The sequence below is a fragment of the Mustela erminea genome, chromosome 12, assembly GCF_009829155.1.
Source record: "Mustela erminea isolate mMusErm1 chromosome 12, mMusErm1.Pri, whole genome shotgun sequence".
Taxonomy (NCBI): Eukaryota; Metazoa; Chordata; class Mammalia; order Carnivora; family Mustelidae; genus Mustela; species Mustela erminea.
In genome coordinates, this window is record NC_045625.1 from 2214638 (window position 1) to 2231492 (window position 16855).

Here is a 16855-nt window from a genome sequence, read left to right on the forward strand (position 1 = left end):
GTCCCAGGACCTGGTTTCTCAAGCCAGGTCATAGATTAGCTGGGGAGGGACCCGATTGGTCCTCGTCATCCGGCAGCTGCTGTAGGTAAATCACATTAGCCAAGGATTAGCTTAATTGATTAGAGCCATTTCTGAGCAGGGATCACTCGGGGCAATTTTTCACATCTGACCTAATTTAGCTATGACAAGGCACACTGTAGATTTGTAGGGAGGAAAGAGAGAGACACCAACATCTTTCTCACTTCCTGGTAAGTGTTTTTTCTTTTTTTTTTTTTTTTTCTCTCCAGGTCTCTCTGGACATTAAAGCCAGAGTTTGGCCTAAAATTATATATACATATATAGAAATATGTATATATATACATATATATTCCTTAAGTTTACTCAGCTTCAAAATGATTAAATTGAAAAATTATATGCACCTTAATTAAGGCACACGTGCATGTTAATTACTAATCTAGCCCAGATATAAATGAACAGGTCAAATTGCACAGCCCTGCTTGACTAGAAATTGCTGACGCTCTGTCTTCCAGTCCTTTTTATGCTCATGTTTTCCTTTGATGTGCTCCCTGCATGAAGCAAGAAGTAATCCACTTTTAAAACTGATACATTATACAGACGAAACGGCAGGCTAACGAAGTAATAAATCTATATTATAAATAAAATAATAGCAGGCCTGATCCTATCGAGGAGCAATGAGCCTGTGGCTCATGGTGGAGGCAAGTGACTATGTTGTCCTTGCTTCTGATGTCATCATCGTGGTGCATTATCTCGGAGAGAGAGATTTTTGACCTGCCTGACCAAAAAGAGTTTGTGTCTCTCCCTGAAAGCCCAGCATTCTCTGTGCCATGCTAGAGTCCGATTCCTTTGAAGACAGGGGTGTCTTTAGCGGCCATGAGCTAGCTCGTCTTTGCAAGCACTGTCCACACAGGCATCTCTCTCAGTTCCAAAATTTGGGGCAACATGGCCCCAGGGGAGGAAAAGCAATCCCTTGCCTTTGACCATGCTTTAATTGCATTAAGAATTACATCAGGAATTGTGAGAGAATCTCTATAAATGTTAAAGCAGTTGGTTTGGACTAAATCTAGCAATGGAGTGTGTTTTGTTTTTTTGTTTTTTTTTTAAGTGACCGTGAAAATATTTGTCTATTGATGGTTGTCTGTTTAAGGCAGGCTAGTGAGGTAGCTCTTCAACAGTATTTCGTTTTCTTGCTTGCAGGGCTAACTTAAAAGCGTTTTTTCAGTGCTGCAGTGACTGAAGATGCAGTCCACTCCCATGTAACCATGAAAGAGGGTCAGAGAGCTTTTGCACCATGCATTTTTACTATTATTTCCCAATACTTAGCACCATGACACTAAGGAACCTTGAACACAACCAGGACCCTCTTTTGCATGCGACTGTAGCTGCATTCCACGGACAGTTTGAACCCTTGTCAATGCATTTTTTGAAAAAGAAAAAAAAAAAAAGAAACTTTGTGTGTGTGACTAAAAGCATGTAACCTTAAGATGTTGCGTTCTAAACTGACAATAAAGACCTTTCCCAAATATGTTGGTGTTCTGAGGACTGTTTAATATGCTCTTCTAACTCTTTTGGGCCAGAATACATAAACCTATAAATGAAACAGGAGTGTGCACAGACTCCCTCACCCGGGGAGAAGCCAGGCCAAGGCAGGGTGTTGCAAGTTTTTGCACGCAGAGCACTGAACCCAGCTTATTTTAACCTTGCAGGCGATAAAAGCGAAAATGGATGAACTTAGGCCTTTGATACCTGTGTTGGAAGAGTACAAGGCCGATGCCAAATTGGTATTGCAATTTAAGGAGGAGGTCCAGAATCTGACGTCAGTGCTTAACGAACTGCAAGAGGAAATTGGCGCCTATGACTACGATGAACTTCAGAGCAGAGTGTCCAATCTTGAAGAAAGGCTCCGTGCATGCATGCAAAAACTAGGTAGGACCAGAACCCTGCGGGGGCGTGGCGCTGCCCCGCCCACCTCCGCTCACGCACAGGCTTAGGGAGTGGTGCTGAAGCGGACAGCGCCCGCCTGGCCTCAGGAGGGCGCTGCCAGGGGCGTGGGGCTGCCCCGCCCACCTCCCGCGCAGGCTTAGGGAGTGGTGCTGAAGCGGACAGCGCCCACCTGGCTTCAGGGAGGCCTGGCCTGGCCGGATTAGGGCTCCTGGGTAGGGCTCCGGCTTAGGAGCACAGGTAGGCGGCACTCACCCTAGGGCACTGGCCAGCCCTGTGCAAAGGCTGGCTCACAGACCCCATGAAGTCACACATCCGGAAAAGGGACTAGATGCCACATGCCATCTGCAGAATGTATGTGTGTGCGTGCACACGTGAGTGGGTGTGTGTGTCTGTGTGTGATGGGTGAGTTAGGACATGAGTTTAATAGGGCTGGAAACATACATCTCATACTCTCTCCAGGCTGGGGACAAGGGCTGACAGAACTCCTGAGAGAGCGAATCATGCGTAGTTTGAATAAAAGAAAACAGAAAATTCAGTCACACCAGCGTAGAGGACTTGCCATTCACAGTGAGAAAAGGCGTCAGTCCCTCCTAACGGCCTGGATGGAGGGAGCCCCTGGGCTCACTTGATCCTCAACCCTGTTGTTGCTTCCTTGGGGGGGCACCAGATCTGGGGGTTCCCCCACCATGGGGCGACCTATCTGGATTCTGGCTTCTGCTTGAATTCCCACTCACCTTACAACTCCCCTATTGGTTGCTGTCACAGATCGTGACTTACTGGCATCTGAGCCCACTCTTCTGGCCTGTTTCCCAATTTCCAATTCATTCTTGGGCTTCGTGTGCAGATCAGCTGGCCCTTCTCTCCTGCTATGCGTTTGACACCAAGGCTGTTCGTGTTCATACTGTATACTTAGTGTACCATAGGGTAATTTTTAGGGTAATTCTGGTTTATGAAGAAGTTTTCCTTGGGTTTTATCTGATATTCTAACTTGACTCCCTCCCCACACCTACCCACCCATACCCCAAATACCTTCTTATAAACTTTCAACATCCCAAAGTAGCAAATACTTTAAAAAAATCCCTGATGCCTTGAGGCAAAAGGGAGAGAACATCCAAAAGGCAAGGAAGTAGTCGGCCAGCCCCCCTGTTGGAGCAGGTCCGCACACCCAGATTATTTCAGATGCTATTCTAGACCTCCCAGCAAAGGCAAACACTCAAAAGTTCCCCAGCCCAGGGAGGATGGCGAGAGGCGTTGGGTGTTTAATCTGGCTTAATATGGGCACTTTGCTGTGTCCCGTGAGGGATTGTCTTCTGCGTTTTTCCAGTGATGCCCCAGTCCTGGTGTGTCAGGGGCAGGGGGACCTGGGACAGCCCCAGGAGGGTCAGGGCGGGGTAGTCACAGCATTTCCTGTTCGGACACTGTAGGGGTCGGTGTGGATGTTTCGAGTGTTCACGATTATGGAACTGTATTTATGACTGTAGGTTATATAATGACTTCCGTTGGGCACAGATTGGGATTTCTACCCAGCATTAGCCTACGCTGACTGCCTCTCTCTCTCCAGACCCTCCAAATGCCCCCACCAGGGGTCTCAGCCTCTGAAGAATCCAGGAGCCGGGGTGGTGGTGGGGGTGGTGGTTATTATTTATTTTATGCCCTCCCTGGGATACAGACTGCATATGTCAGTGAGAAACTGAGATGGGACCTCCATGCTTTCCCTGTAGGGGGGGTCAAGGAGCAAAATGGAAATTCAGAGTGGAAAGTTACAAACACCGAGAAGCCACAGGCCTCTCCCGGGGGGGGACATCATCCCTCTTGGGAAGAGCCGCCTTTCCATCAGCACCTGGTCTATTTTTAGAAGCTGCGTGAATTTTCCTTCCAGCTTAGGATCTTGGGGCTTCCGCACAGTTACCCTTGGGCCACCGAGATGTTCGATCTGGGAGTAAAGAGAGAGGATGACTCCCGGGGGCCCCGCTCTCTCCCATCAGAATGCAACCATGTTGTCTTGCTTCTGTGTTTCTTTCTTCAGAAACACCTTGACTTGGAGGTAGACCCACTGAATCAGAGTCTACAGTGGGGGGGTGGGGGGGTGGGGGGGGCAGGAATCTGCATTTAACCAACAGCCAGGAGATTCCCATGAATACCAAAGGGTGAGAGCCCTCGGTCTGTAAGTTAGGTATCACCTGCAGCTTTGTGACTGTCCCCAGGCACTGACTGTCTCAAGGGCAGCCACTTGCTTATCTGTACAGTGAAGGTGTAGGAGTTCCCATGCCCTGGGATGACCACGTGAGTCCAGGGACACCTCATAGCCCAGCAGAGTGGGTGGGGGGTAGGGCAGGCAAGTTGTAAGTGCTAGGTAGGCAGCTAGGTGGGCAGACAGACAGATATGTTGACAGGTGGAGGAACAGACAGATAGGTGGGTGGGTGTGGGGGCAGATCAACAGGTAGGTGGTAGTTTGAACAGTGGCTCTGCCCTCTCCTAGGTTCCCATTCAAGCCCAGTAATTTAAGGACCGCATTCCTATCCCGTAGCTGCTTGAGATGGTCTTTATTTCAGCCTCACCAATGAGTATGATCTCAGCAGCCTCTTTCCTGCTTGGAGGTTCCGGGGACCACAGAGCCAAGGAGGCACCTCCTGCACTGTGGGGCCCCCTGTTCCTGACAGCTGCCGGGGAGCTTGGGGCTCCCGCTGGGTGTAGCCTTTCAGTAGCTCCTGCCCTGCCCCCTGGGCACCTCGGCTCCTTGGTCTGACGTCTCCCTGTCAGTCCCCGTTATTTCCTCCCGGTATAGACACTCCAGCCCCCTCCGCCAATGTGCTTTCAATTGGGTGGCTTCTTGCAACCACCCTCTCTTTTAAGTCGACGTGGTTGGTAATTCCTGACCCCAGTACATACACAGAGCAAAAACAAGGTTCCGTTTGTTTTCTGTTTCTATTTGTAAAGATTGCTGTCTCAATGGGATTGTATGTTTTTCCCAGAGGCCCAGCCAGAAAGGATTCTCAAACCAGAGGTGGGGCTCAGCCTCTCTGGGCATCTCTGCAAGAGAGGTGGCTTCTGACCGCTCTCCTGAGCTCCCCTTGTTCCCAGACAGGGGAGCGCCAGAGCTGCCCAGCCACCTGGTCCACCAGGCTGGGGCGGGAGACTTCATGGCCCCTCTCCACTGGGACAGATGACCCAGAAGCTAAACCAGCAGGCCCAGAGACTCAGGATCCAGTGCAAAATGCTGTTCGTACATCAACATCCCGAGCATCTCGTAGGTCTGTTAGCTTCAGGCCTCAATTTTCCACACTGTAAAATGGGGGCAAGGGGAATAGCTGAGTTTTAGGGCTTCCCCCAGGGGGAAGGAAGTGCCCAGACACCCGGGGCCCTGGCATCAGAATCTCTGGGGCTCTGATTGTTCCACCAAGAACACATGTGAATGAAGCCCTTGGGCTTCAGTGTCAGCAGTCCCCCAGCCCCGGGTCCATGTTGATAAGAGTCAGGGCGTAGATATCTTTGCCAGTTTGGGATGTCAGGGCATGGTGCTTTGCCTGGGCCCCACATCCCTGGCTCTCTCTCCTGGGGGAGACAAGTCTGAAGCCTCCTTTCCATTCTCTTGCCCTTGAGATGGGGCAGGCTCAGGAAGGCAGAGGGATTGGCCCCAGTCTGCTCCCAGGAGCCTGGAGGGGCTGGGGGAGGGAGCTGCTGCCAAGGGTGAGGCCGAAAGTCACGTGAACAGGTTTTGCAGTCAGTGGGGGGTGGAGAGATAAGCCCGGGAGACCTCAGCCTGCAGGAGACCCCACGGCAAAGACACCAATCCACAGCTGAGCCCCAGTTTGACGCTGGCAGGGCAGGCTTCCTCTTTGGAGCCTCCCAGGAAGTACTGGGGATTGTGCCCGGGGAGAGGTCTCCCGGCACCTGCCCCTGCCCTGCCCATGTGCGGAGGGGAGACGGGGGACCCTCCCTGGGTGCCACTCCCAGGCTCGGGGTCTGCTTTGTCCTCAGGTTCTCCCTCCTACGAGGACATGTGCCTTCCCCAGCTCCCAGCCCCGCAAACAGTTCCCAGTCCAGGAGGGATGAAAGCTGGGGCTGAGGGAGCCCGAAAGCTGGGGGCCCAGCCTGCCTGCTGCGGGGCTCTCGGGCCCTCGCTCTGGCCTCTGGCCTGGATCTTGGTGGGCATGTCACCCCGGGCCTGCTCCAGGCTCCCCGTGGAGACTGTCCCAGCTGTTGTTCAGAAGTGCACCCCTAGCAATAGCACGAGGCAAATGATTTCACGCAGGGCACTGTTTTGTCTAGGCCCCTGGCTTTGCACGGCGCCCTCCCTCCTGACACCCGTCCTGGGCTCTGCCCCTGAGCTCTGGAGGGCGAGGGCGGCCAGGCCCTCCCCGCAGGGCGCTGGGGCCCCGGAGCTCCGCCTCCTCTGAGCTGCACCTGCGCAGGGACCTCCTTCCCTCCTTACGCACATCCTGAGCCCGCGTGACAGAGAGGGACACTTTCCTGAACTGAATGTGCCAAGACTCCTCCATGAGGCTCTGCCGTGGGGCTTTTTTAGATCCTGTCAGCTCCCGAGGTCTTGGCAGAACCAGTCTGGACAGAGAACCAAAAATAACTCCCTGACTCAAGCGGGGGGTGGGGGGGCAGCCTCCAGCCCGGGAGGCCCTGGAGACCTGAGGCTGCAGCCAGTATTTGGAAGAGCAGGGCTCCCCGGGCAGCCGGACCCTTCTCTGCACGCTCTGATCCATGATCTCCAGGCTCCCTCCAAGGGGCTGGGGAGGCTGCAGGTAGCCCTCGGAGCCGGGGAGCACCTTGGCAAAGGGAGAGCAGACCTCAGCCCAGGGACGGCAGGTATTGGTGCTACTGCAAAGCGTTTGCCTCCAGATCAGACCGGACCTGCAACCTGTTTCCTTCAGTGGCCGGCTCCCCTGCTCTGCCCCAGCCCTGAAGGCCCACAGTGGGCAGGACACAACTGGGTGGTCCGAGGCAGCCCCGACCCCAACTTTTCTCCCCATCCTTAATCTGAATTCACAGTCATGAGAAGGCAGCTGCCTCCCCCGAGCCCGACATGCACGCCAGGCGCCCTTCTAGAAGCTCCCAACTGCTTCAGCCCCTACAGCTGCCCTTTGGGCTTCTGTCCCACGCTCAGAGGAGGGTGACCCTGCTTTACCTCTCGTCCCCTCTGCTGGGGCATGTGGCGAAGGACATCGTGAGGGTTTTCTGAGAGATGAATCATTTTCCCTCTGAGGAACTGAGAGATGATTCCCTCACTAGTTCACGGACAATGCCTTGGGCAGAGCCTTGGGGAAACAGCAAGAGAGGGCAACAAGCTTGCAGCCCGGGGCAACCAGACCTGGACCCTCGGGTCTGAGGCCCCAGGACATATGGGGTCACTGGCAGGAGTTGGTGAAGACAAGGTGGGCAGGGTTCCAAAGGCGGAGTCTCAGGACGAGGCGTGGGTTTGGGCCGTAGAGGACAGGGGGCAGGGCAGGCGGAGGACGTGCAGGGGGAGGGACAGCCAGAGCAGAGGCGCGGCGGCGAGAAGGGCCGGGCCTCCGTGCTGCCGAGGTAGGGCGCTGGCCCGCCATGTTCGCCCGCCGGGTGTGATGTGGAAGACGGACAGCTGGTCTCCTTTGGGGAGGTCAGCCAGCTGGGGGGGCTTGGCCGGAGCCTCGGTGTGAGTCAGTATAGCGCTGTGCGGCGTCCGATCCCACGGTGTGCTATCGGATGGGAAACCCACGGGCCCACCAGACTCCCCGAGCCATGACACCCTTGAGAGCGATGGCTCCTCCTTCCAGGCTGCGGGCAGGACCGCTGTCCCCTGGCTCCGCGGTGGGGAGGCTGTTGGTGGCTGGACGTGGTCCTTGTCACCATCTCCCGATCCCCACCCCGGTCAGAGAGGCTGCTGTCTCCTTGGGGACAGCCAGCCCCCAGAGCCCCCGCGTCATAGGAACCAGGAGAGTACAGGAGGACACCGGCCTCGGGCACCCCCTTTTTCTCCCAGTCCCTGTAGACGCTGGTGAACTTTGGACCTTCCTCCAGTGCCCCTTGTCCTCCCACAGATGGGGACATGTGCACGGGGCCCAGCGAACTTGCTGCGATTCTCAGCAGGGACCAGGCCCACCTGCAGACCTGCTGCCAGCCCCCGAGTGATGACTCCTGCCAGGAAGCCGTGGGCTGTGAGGGGACAGTGTTTACGTGGGAGGGCCCACGGTTGCTCCCAAAGCGGAACAGACGGGAAATTTGGAGAGGGGAAGGGATAGGCTGGTAAAAATAGGTGTGGACCCAAGGCAGCGGGTTGCGGTGAGGAGGGTGGTGCCGCTGACCTGACGGGGACCTGGGTGCCAACCCCGAGCCCCCAATGGCCTGCAGGCGGCTCGTCCCTCCTCACGGCTTCTGCGCTTCCGCCGGCGCAGAGATGGGACGCCCGGCACTGGGCTGGGGGGCCAGGGGTCTGTCTCTGCAGTCCTGCGTGATGGCGTTAGCGCAGATACACACCCCTGCTTTAAGTTCTTAGGGAGAGACCAGCTTCCGAGGCCTGGCCCGGGCCCCACTCTCCCCCTGTTTTTATCCTGATTATCCCGGCTAAACTGTGTCCCTGGCTTAAGTCACTGTCAGTCTTCTGAAAGCCCCGGATCCTCTTGGAGACTTGCTGACTGGGCCATGTCTACCTGCCGACTAGCTTCTGGGGCTCGGGAACTCCAGGCTGGCGGGGATTCATTTATTCTGGAAGACCTAAGTGGTTGTGGCGTCTTTGCTGGGGCAGCAGGTGCAGCCTGGCAGGCCCACAGGGCTGTGGGAAGGGCGCTGGGCTGCAGAGAGAGCTGGGTCTCAGCCTCCGCTGTTCCCAAGTGCTAGTGTGGCTCTAAGTACCCCCCAGCACCACCCCGGCCTCCATCCCCGAGACGGGCAGCACCGAGGCCACCTCTGAGGCCCGGTCCGTCTGGCTGCCCTGCTCTGTCAGTGCCTCCAGAGTTTCCACTCTCCTGCCTCAGGGCTCCTCCCAGGCAGAAGGGACCTTGCCCCCTGCGGGAGATGCTCACAGGCGCTCTAGGGAAGGAGGGGGGCCTTTCTCCTAGTCCAGTTCTAACTGGCCCCGGGACATGGAGCTGTGGGTTCTTCCCAAAGAGGTGCCTTGGGACCCTGCGGGGAGCCTAACACAGGGAGCTTGGGATGTTCTCTTTCCCGGAGGCTTAAGGGCTCAAGCTGCTGCCGTGCCCACTGCCTGGAAGAAAAAAACCATGTCGTGGCGAGGCTGGTCACCCCCATGTCCTGCTCTGGCCCCTCCAGCCCCAAGCCCCTGGGGACCGAGGGAGGGAGACAGTGGGGGGGCTGCTGCCCCTCCCTCCCCCCGTCCACCCTGGCCTCAGCGGCTCTGTTTGGGGCAGGGGTGCTTCTCTGGACTTTGGGGCTAGGGGTGTCACCGGGGAGAAGAGAAGCAAGAGCAGCCGACACCCTGACCGAGGCGGGCAGAGGGACCCCGCGTCCTCCGCAGCGGGTGGTCAGGCTCGGGACAAGGGAGTCACTCCTCTGCGCTGTGTACTGTCTTCCAGCCTGCGGCAAGCTGACAGGCATCAGTGACCCCGTGACCGTCAAGACCTCGGGCTCAAGGTTCGGGTCCTGGATGACGGATCCTCTGGCCCCAGAAGGTGATAACAGGGTAAGTGCTTCCTCTGCCGGGCCTGGGTGCGAGGGTGCTGTGGTCACTCGGGGGACAAGTGAGCTTGGTCTCCGTCCCCTGAACGTTTGGCCCTCACACCAATGCCCGTGTGCCCACCTGTGCCAAGAACCGCCCCGACGGCTGTGGCGGGAGCCCGGCTGGGCACCCCCGCACGTTTGTTCCCCACCCTACCTCCGGCCGCTTTGGGGAGGGGCTCAGGTCCTGGCGGAGCTCCCTGTGCTAACCCCAAGTCACAGACCACAGGGATGGGGCCCAATATGGGAACAATGGTGGCAATTGTTAGAGCAGGGCACCTCTGCCAAGCCCTCCCCGGCTCCGCTCTAGGGGAGGGGAGCCCCCAGCCACCCCAGCCCTGCTCCAGGAGGACCGTCCGGTCGGACAGGCCTTTCCTACTTCAATGGCATCTCATTTGTGTCAAGGCTGATGGAAACGCAGGTTCCTTTTTGATTTAGGGAAGAGATTGTGTTCGTTTCCCCCCCGATAAAAAGTCAGAAAAGGAGAGAAAGGCAGGGCCCGGGTTGAGCCTTGTGAGCCCCTGTGGGGGTGTGGGGTGAAGGCTGGCCGGCTGAGCGCGGGGCCACCTGGACGTGGCCGTTCGGTGGCCCTCAGAGCCTCTGCCAGAGGAAGACTGGCCTAGGGCTGTCAGGGGAGGAGGGAGAGGCCTGGGCGTGTGACCGCTTGCTGGCTACACCTCAGGGCACAGAACAAGCCAGAAGTCTGGGGCGTCTCCCACTGACCCCCCGGCTTTCGGCGGCTGGCAGGACGTTTAGAAACTGATCACTTTTTAAAAAAATCTCTGCTCTTCCTTCAGGCGGGATTGAGGGGGGCTGCTGGGCCTTGCCTGGGGGACTCTTACTGGGAAGGGAAGGGTCGCTTCCTCTCCGGAGATTTCTGGCCTCGCCCTCCCCTCCCCCACTGCCACAGCTGCAGTTGGCAGGAAGCAGCAGCTTGTATTTTGGAAGTGAGGTGGCCCCGCCCTTTCTGCTGGGGAAGGTTTGGGGGGACAGGGACCGCCGGCCCACGGTGGCTGCCATCTGTCTACCCACCCTCCCATCCCCGCCCCTAGGGCAGCTCACACCAGCCTCTGCTGCAGGGGACTCTGGAGGGGCCGGCTGGGGACTGCAGACCCGGGATGCCAGTGCGGACAGGTGTTTGGGGCGGTTTCTGTTCTCGTTCCTGAGTCTGGACGGTCAGCTGCTGCTTGCAAGTTCTCTGACGGTCTAAGGGGCTAATTGTAATCCCGATTGGTCTTCTGGCCCACATCCCCCGTGGCGAGCCCCAGCGCGGCTCCAGGGTCGGCCCCGCGCTGGCACAGCGGAGCGCTTCTGTGCGCGGCGATCCGTTAGTCACATCCCGGCCCTCGGCGCACCGCTCTGCCTGCCAGTCTGGCTGGGCGTCCAGTGACCCCCTAGCGACCTGCCGGTGTGGAGGTTACCGTTACCCCTGCTATTTGGTGAGAAAACCCCGGTCTAGTCTTGTGCCCACGGTCTTGGGAAAGGGCGGTCAGCGGTTTCACTAACAAGCGTCTACAGCAGTTGCCCGGAGACTGCCCCGTCCCTCCCCGCCCCCCTGCCGTCTGCCTGCCCACCGCACACGCCCCACACCCCTGGGTCTGGGGGTTTGTGCCCACGCGTGCCTCCGGCCCCACTGTGACACCCTTTCCTTTATTGTAAGCAGTGCTGCTCGGAAGACCCTTTCTCAGGTCCCAGGTATCGGGGCTCCGGGAAGCCGGGCTGTGTGCCCCAAACAGGAAGGCTGTCTGTTCACAAAGCTGTCGAGGGGTGGGGGGTGCTCTTGATAACTGGACACCTGTTTTCTGCTTGGTGACCAGATCGCCGCCCAGAAAGGGAGGCCCCGGGGATGGACAGAGCATGCGGAGAGGGGGCAGCTGGAGGAGGCTTCCGTGGGGAGCTGCTGGCAAGGGGAGGGGGGGAGCGGAGCCTGCTGGCGGGGACGCTGGGCAGCTCTGCCGCACACCTGTGTGGCTGGGGCCATTCCAAGCCGTGCGCTCAGCACAGCCACCCCAACTCCCGGGGCGCCGAGTGACGCATCCCTGCCCTGCCATTCATCTGGAGGACAGGTGTTTTGTTTTGCTCTTTCTCATTCTCCCTCCCAGTGTGGTCACACATGCAGGACACCAGTAACTTGTTCCAAAGGGAAACAATCCATGCCAGCTCCGGGGCAGACTGCCATGGCGGTGTGGTCAGAGACACGTGGCCAGAGGTTGGCGGGGGTGGGGGGGGTGCAGGGAACGCTGCACAGGGGGTCCCTGGTGGGGGGCCCGTGGCGGGGGCTCCAGAGGAGTGGGCACAGCTCACAGCGACCCGACACCTTCGCACTGAGCTGCTAGAACAGGGTTAGCTCAGGACGTCTTGTGCCTTTCCTTCTGTGACTCCTTTATTGATCTCCAGCTGTGTGCCAGGTCCTACGCTGGGCTCTGCGGTGTTCTTCTGTGCCCAGAGCTGCCTTCCCTCGGTGGTGACTAGCCCGCATGCTTCTGACGCTCTCACCCCTGATGCCAGACTGTGCCCCCCTGCCCCCCAGGAGACCCTCTCCCTGACTCTGTCTGGAGTCCACGACACCTTCCCTCCTGTTCGCTGGCTTCAGCCGTAGACGTCCCAGGCCAGTGGGCATCCGCTCCTCTGTGTCTACGTCTCTCCTCCCCTCAAGACTCCACCCACTGGATTTAAGCACCTACCCTAATCCATCTTGGCATCCTTAATGACATCTGCAAAGCTCTCTTTTCCAAATAAGGTCACACTTACAGGGTCCCGCATGTGGACATGTCTTTTGGGGGCCACCCCCTACAAAATTGAGGCCTCCCTGCCTGGGGGTAGAGGGGGTGTAAGCAACATCTTCTAGGAGATGAACTTGATCCGTGGACCGGTGGCACCGCAGTGGGAGCAGCAGGTGTGGGGCACAGGGAGGCCGGACCACAGGTGCCTGAGAGCCAGGGACTTGGCCTGCCAGGTGCAGAGGCCGCCAGATGCTGCCAAGAAGAGCCTGGGACTGGGGAGTCAGGTTTATAGAGCAGCGATGGTCTGGATCACAGTTCTGGAAGGTTCTATCAGGTGGCACCAGCCCCGAAGGCCGATAGGGAGCTGAAGGCATAACCAAGGGTAAGGGGGCACAGGCCACAGCAAGACGTGCAGGCTCCCAGCCAGAGGGCCCAGCCTTGCCTACACATTGGTGTCACCTGCTTTCACCAGCACGCATGCCTGGCTCTGTCCCTGGAGTCCCATGCGACTGTTCTGGGCTCAGGGGGCAGCTGGGGGCTCTGGGGGCAGCCAGGTTCCAGGTTCTAGAAGTTAGATATGGGGGTTCTGGGTGAAGCCAGAGAATCGGAGGAGGCTTCCTGGGGGCGATGGGATTCTGTGTGAGCCTCGGGACTCGAAGGGGTGGGGCAGGAGAGGCTTTCCGATCCAGAGATCATGGTGAACCCCGAGGGGCTGCCACAGTGAGGGAAGGGGTGACTTTTCTCCAGCCCCTCAGAGCTGCAGTGCAGTGCGTTCTTCGGTAGAGGGGCTTTTCGTTGGGGGTCTTGCAGTCACGGGCCCAGAGCTGGTCAGTAGACATATAGGGTCTTGTGCCGGCTTTCCCTCCCGGCCTAAACTGCGCTTTCCCAAAGCGTGCCCTGGGTCCGATTCGCTAGTTTCCGGGAAGAAGAGGCGGTTTACAAATCCCGAGCAATTTGGTGCCCATGTCACCCATTTCTGCCCACGAGAGGGAGGCACCGGACCCTGGAGGTCCCCCGTGCCACAGGTCCACTCGTGAGGGAGGAGACGTTGGCACACGTTCAGGGGTGCTCTCCATGCTGAGTGGGAGAGAGGCAGCTCCCATAGGCAGGGGTCGGCAGAGGTTCCAAGTGGGGCATGTTGTTTGGGCCGGGTCTTCGAAGAAGCAGTGAGTGCCCCATCTCGGGAGAGAGCCAGGCGCAGGCAGGAGGGCCAGTCCTCGGCAGCGTGACCATGGCACCCAGAACCCCTGGCAGCCCAGCACTCTCCCGTTCTAATCGGAGACCCGCATCACCGTGGGCTGGGCTGCGGGGGCTGAGGGTAATAAAAGCCTCAAACGAGACCCAGTTTTCAAAAAAAGAAAAACTCATTAAAGAAAAAGCGCATCTGTCTCCAAGCATCCAGATAGATGCCTCAGGAACAAGGTTAGGATTTTTTTTTTCTTAATTTTTCACGCATGTGTGATGCTGTGTCTGAAAGCCGCGCTTCCTTAATCTCCCCTGCAGCCGGCGGAGCCTTGATGGATAAAGCAGCTGTCTTATTGCCGGACAGATGCTCTGGGGATGGCGTTAGCCCAGCAGATCTGCCTCTGAGTAACGGCATTGCTTCCTAATTTGCTCCCATATTGGTTGAAAATGACTAAAGCATTTTGTACAAAGTCTAGACGGTTTTGGAGCCAACTGGCATTTAAGCGATCATCAGAAAACTCTTCCTCTTTGACCCCAAACGTGGGCCACCCCTGGGTCTGTTCTCTTGGTGGCTTGTGGCCCTCTGTGACCCTCGGGGCCTTACACGAAGGCTTCGTTCTTCTTGGAGAAGAAGTTCGGGGGTTGCGGGGACCGTGATCCCACATGTATCGTCCCGCACGCCTTCCTGCCTGGCAGACAGGACGCCCCACCGGGCCGCTGGTGGGACAAGAGGCCTGACGCCCAACAGCCCCCTGGGGCGCAGGAGGTCGCCCTTCCTGGCACCACTGGCAATGGATCTCCACATCCCCAGTTTCCCATTGTCCGGCGCTGTCTTGCTGGCTTGCCCAGAGTGTGCCTCCCCATGCTTTGTCCTCACCAGACTCTTCTTTCCCCGCAGGGTTGGCCCTGTCCCCTCTGAGGAGTACTTGTGGGTTTGGGGGAGGGACAGGACATTGCCCGGTCCTCACTCCCCTCACCTCGTTCTTTCGGGTCCTTCTCAAGGTCCCGGCTGCTGCCCAGTCAACGAGACTCTGAGCCTGAGCGGCGAGGCTCCGCGGGGGTGGGGGGGGCACAGCCCGGCCCCCAGAGCCGCTAACGGGTGCGCTCTCTCTGCCCCGGCCCCCAGAGCCACTAACGGGTGCGCTCTCTCTCTGCCCCGGCCCCGCAGGTTTGGTACATGGACGGTTACCATAACAACCGCTTCGTCCGCGAGTACAAGTCCATGACCGACTTCATGACCACGGACAATTTCACGTCCCACCGCCTCCCGCACCCCTGGTCCGGCACGGGGCAGGTGGTCTACAACGGCTCCATCTACTTCAACAAGTTCCAGAGCCACATCGTCATCCGGTTCGACCTGAAGACGGAGACGATCCTGAAGACGCGGAGCCTGGACTATGCCGGCTACAACAACATGTACCACTACGCCTGGGGCGGCCACTCAGACATCGACCTCATGGTGGACGAGAACGGGCTGTGGGCCGTCTACGCCACCAACCAGAACGCCGGCAACATCGTGATCAGCAAGCTGGACCCTGTGTCCCTGCAGGTGCTGCAGACGTGGAACACGAGCTACCCCAAGCGCAGCGCCGGCGAGGCCTTCATCATCTGCGGGACCCTCTACGTCACCAACGGCTACTCGGGGGGCACCAAGGTCCACTACGCCTACCAGACCAACGCCTCGACCTACGAGTACATCGACATCCCCTTCCAGAACAAGTACTCCCACATCTCCATGCTGGACTACAACCCCAAGGACCGCGCCCTGTACGCTTGGAACAACGGCCACCAGATTCTCTACAACGTCACCCTCTTTCACGTCATCCGGTCCGACGAGTTGTAGTTGTCTCCGCCCGGAAAGCCCGGGGGGCTGTGGCCTCCCCCACATGGACCTTCCTGTGGGACAGCTGCCGACATAACCTAACGACACTAATAATACTAATTTCGCAACGTCAGCAGCAGCGTGGGCCCCGGCGCCGCGCGGGGGCGTCGCCTCCCCGTGCCTCCGGTCGGAGCGAGAGGGCGACGCGCTTGGGAAGAGAAGATGCCCCCGCCCCCACCCCCACCCCCGTCTTTGCAGCTGGAACTGCAGTCCAGGGATCCCCGGTCCTGGTCCCCGCCCCTGCCCCGTCGCCCCACCCCCTCCCGCCTGGCCCCCCTTTCTGGTCAAATTACCTACAGAAGTAAGGCAACGACTGTTGGCCAGTTCTCGCCCTGAGGACAACCACTGTTAGGTCGCATGGACACTCCCCCTAGATCGCGCTGGGCTCCGGTGGGTGTGCCTGCCGTGTCTCGTCGAGGGCCCGCGGCCGGCCGCGCTCGGCGTCCGCGGGGGCCGCCGTCGGCGACTGGAACTCAACCCATCGCAGCTGCCGTCTCTCGACCGCCTGTTGTGTCTCCGCCGAGCTGCCCCGAGGCCCCGCGCCCCCACGGGCCCGTGCGCACCGCCTGCCGCCGGCGGCCCCGGGCGTGGCGTGGACAGCCGCAGCGCCCACTTGTTCGAGCTCGCGTCCCCCCCGTAGATCTCTTGTGCCGCGTCTGTCTGTCGTCTCCTTGAGGTGGTAGCTCTGTGTGTTCAGTTCCTGCAACGAGTGTCGTAAATGCCGTGCTGTAGTTTGGGTTTAATAAGTGGATGGTTTTTGTTCCTAAAAAGAAAAAAAAAAAATTCAGTGTTCACCCTTAGAAAGAGGTGATCAAGTTCCTGTTGATCCTAGAGGAATTACTCTCTTCTTGTTAAATTATCTAAATATCGTAACCTCGGATAGGAAGGGCTTACGGAGGGAAACTCTGTTTCCGCTGGGAAAGGAACGATCCCGAGGACAACAGTGCGTGGGGAGTTCAGTCTGAAGTTGAAACGAGCTTTGTACCGTCCAGTTATCGAAGGAACAATAAAGATATTAGGAGATGTCTCTGGTTCACTCGTCATTTCGGAGGTGTTAAAGGTGAGGGGGCCTGGCAGAGCCCTCTGGGTGTGCCCTGCGGGTGTGTCCTGGAGGGATTGCCGCCGGTCCCCAACCCCGTCCCCCCTGGGAGCCGGAGGACCAGCCTGGGGCTCTGCCGCCCCTCGGGGTGGGTCCGAACCGAGGCCGCAGCCCTGGAACCCCACCACACTCCGCTCTGGGCATCTCCTCCAAGAGCTCCTCTGGTTGGGGCCGGGCACAGGCGCCCTCCGGAGACAGGGCGGGGCCACCTATGGGGGAGATGCAGAGGGGTCCTCGGAGGTAAAGCAGGCCCTCCCTGGCGGGCTGGCTCAGGGGGGCTTTGCTGGGTCCCAGAGGTCAGCGGCCGGCCCTCTCTGGGACCTCACCGGGTCCCGGACCTG

General features: G+C 58.5%; 1 protein-coding gene across 2 annotated transcripts in view; it reads left to right on the forward strand.

Moving 5' to 3' along the window:
* Positions 1-16442, forward strand: part of OLFM1 (olfactomedin 1) — a 35414-nt gene extending 18972 nt beyond the window's left edge. For both annotated transcript variants that reach the window (XM_032307948.1, XM_032307947.1), the window contains exons 4-6: positions 1725-1944; positions 9484-9590; positions 14702-16442. In XM_032307948.1, the coding sequence (XP_032163839.1) occupies positions 1725-1944; positions 9484-9590; positions 14702-15376 (1002 nt within the window). In that variant the 3' untranslated portion in view covers positions 15377-16442. The remainder of the gene's footprint in view (positions 1-1724; positions 1945-9483; positions 9591-14701) is intronic.
* The last annotated feature ends 413 nt before the right edge of the window (positions 16443-16855 follow it).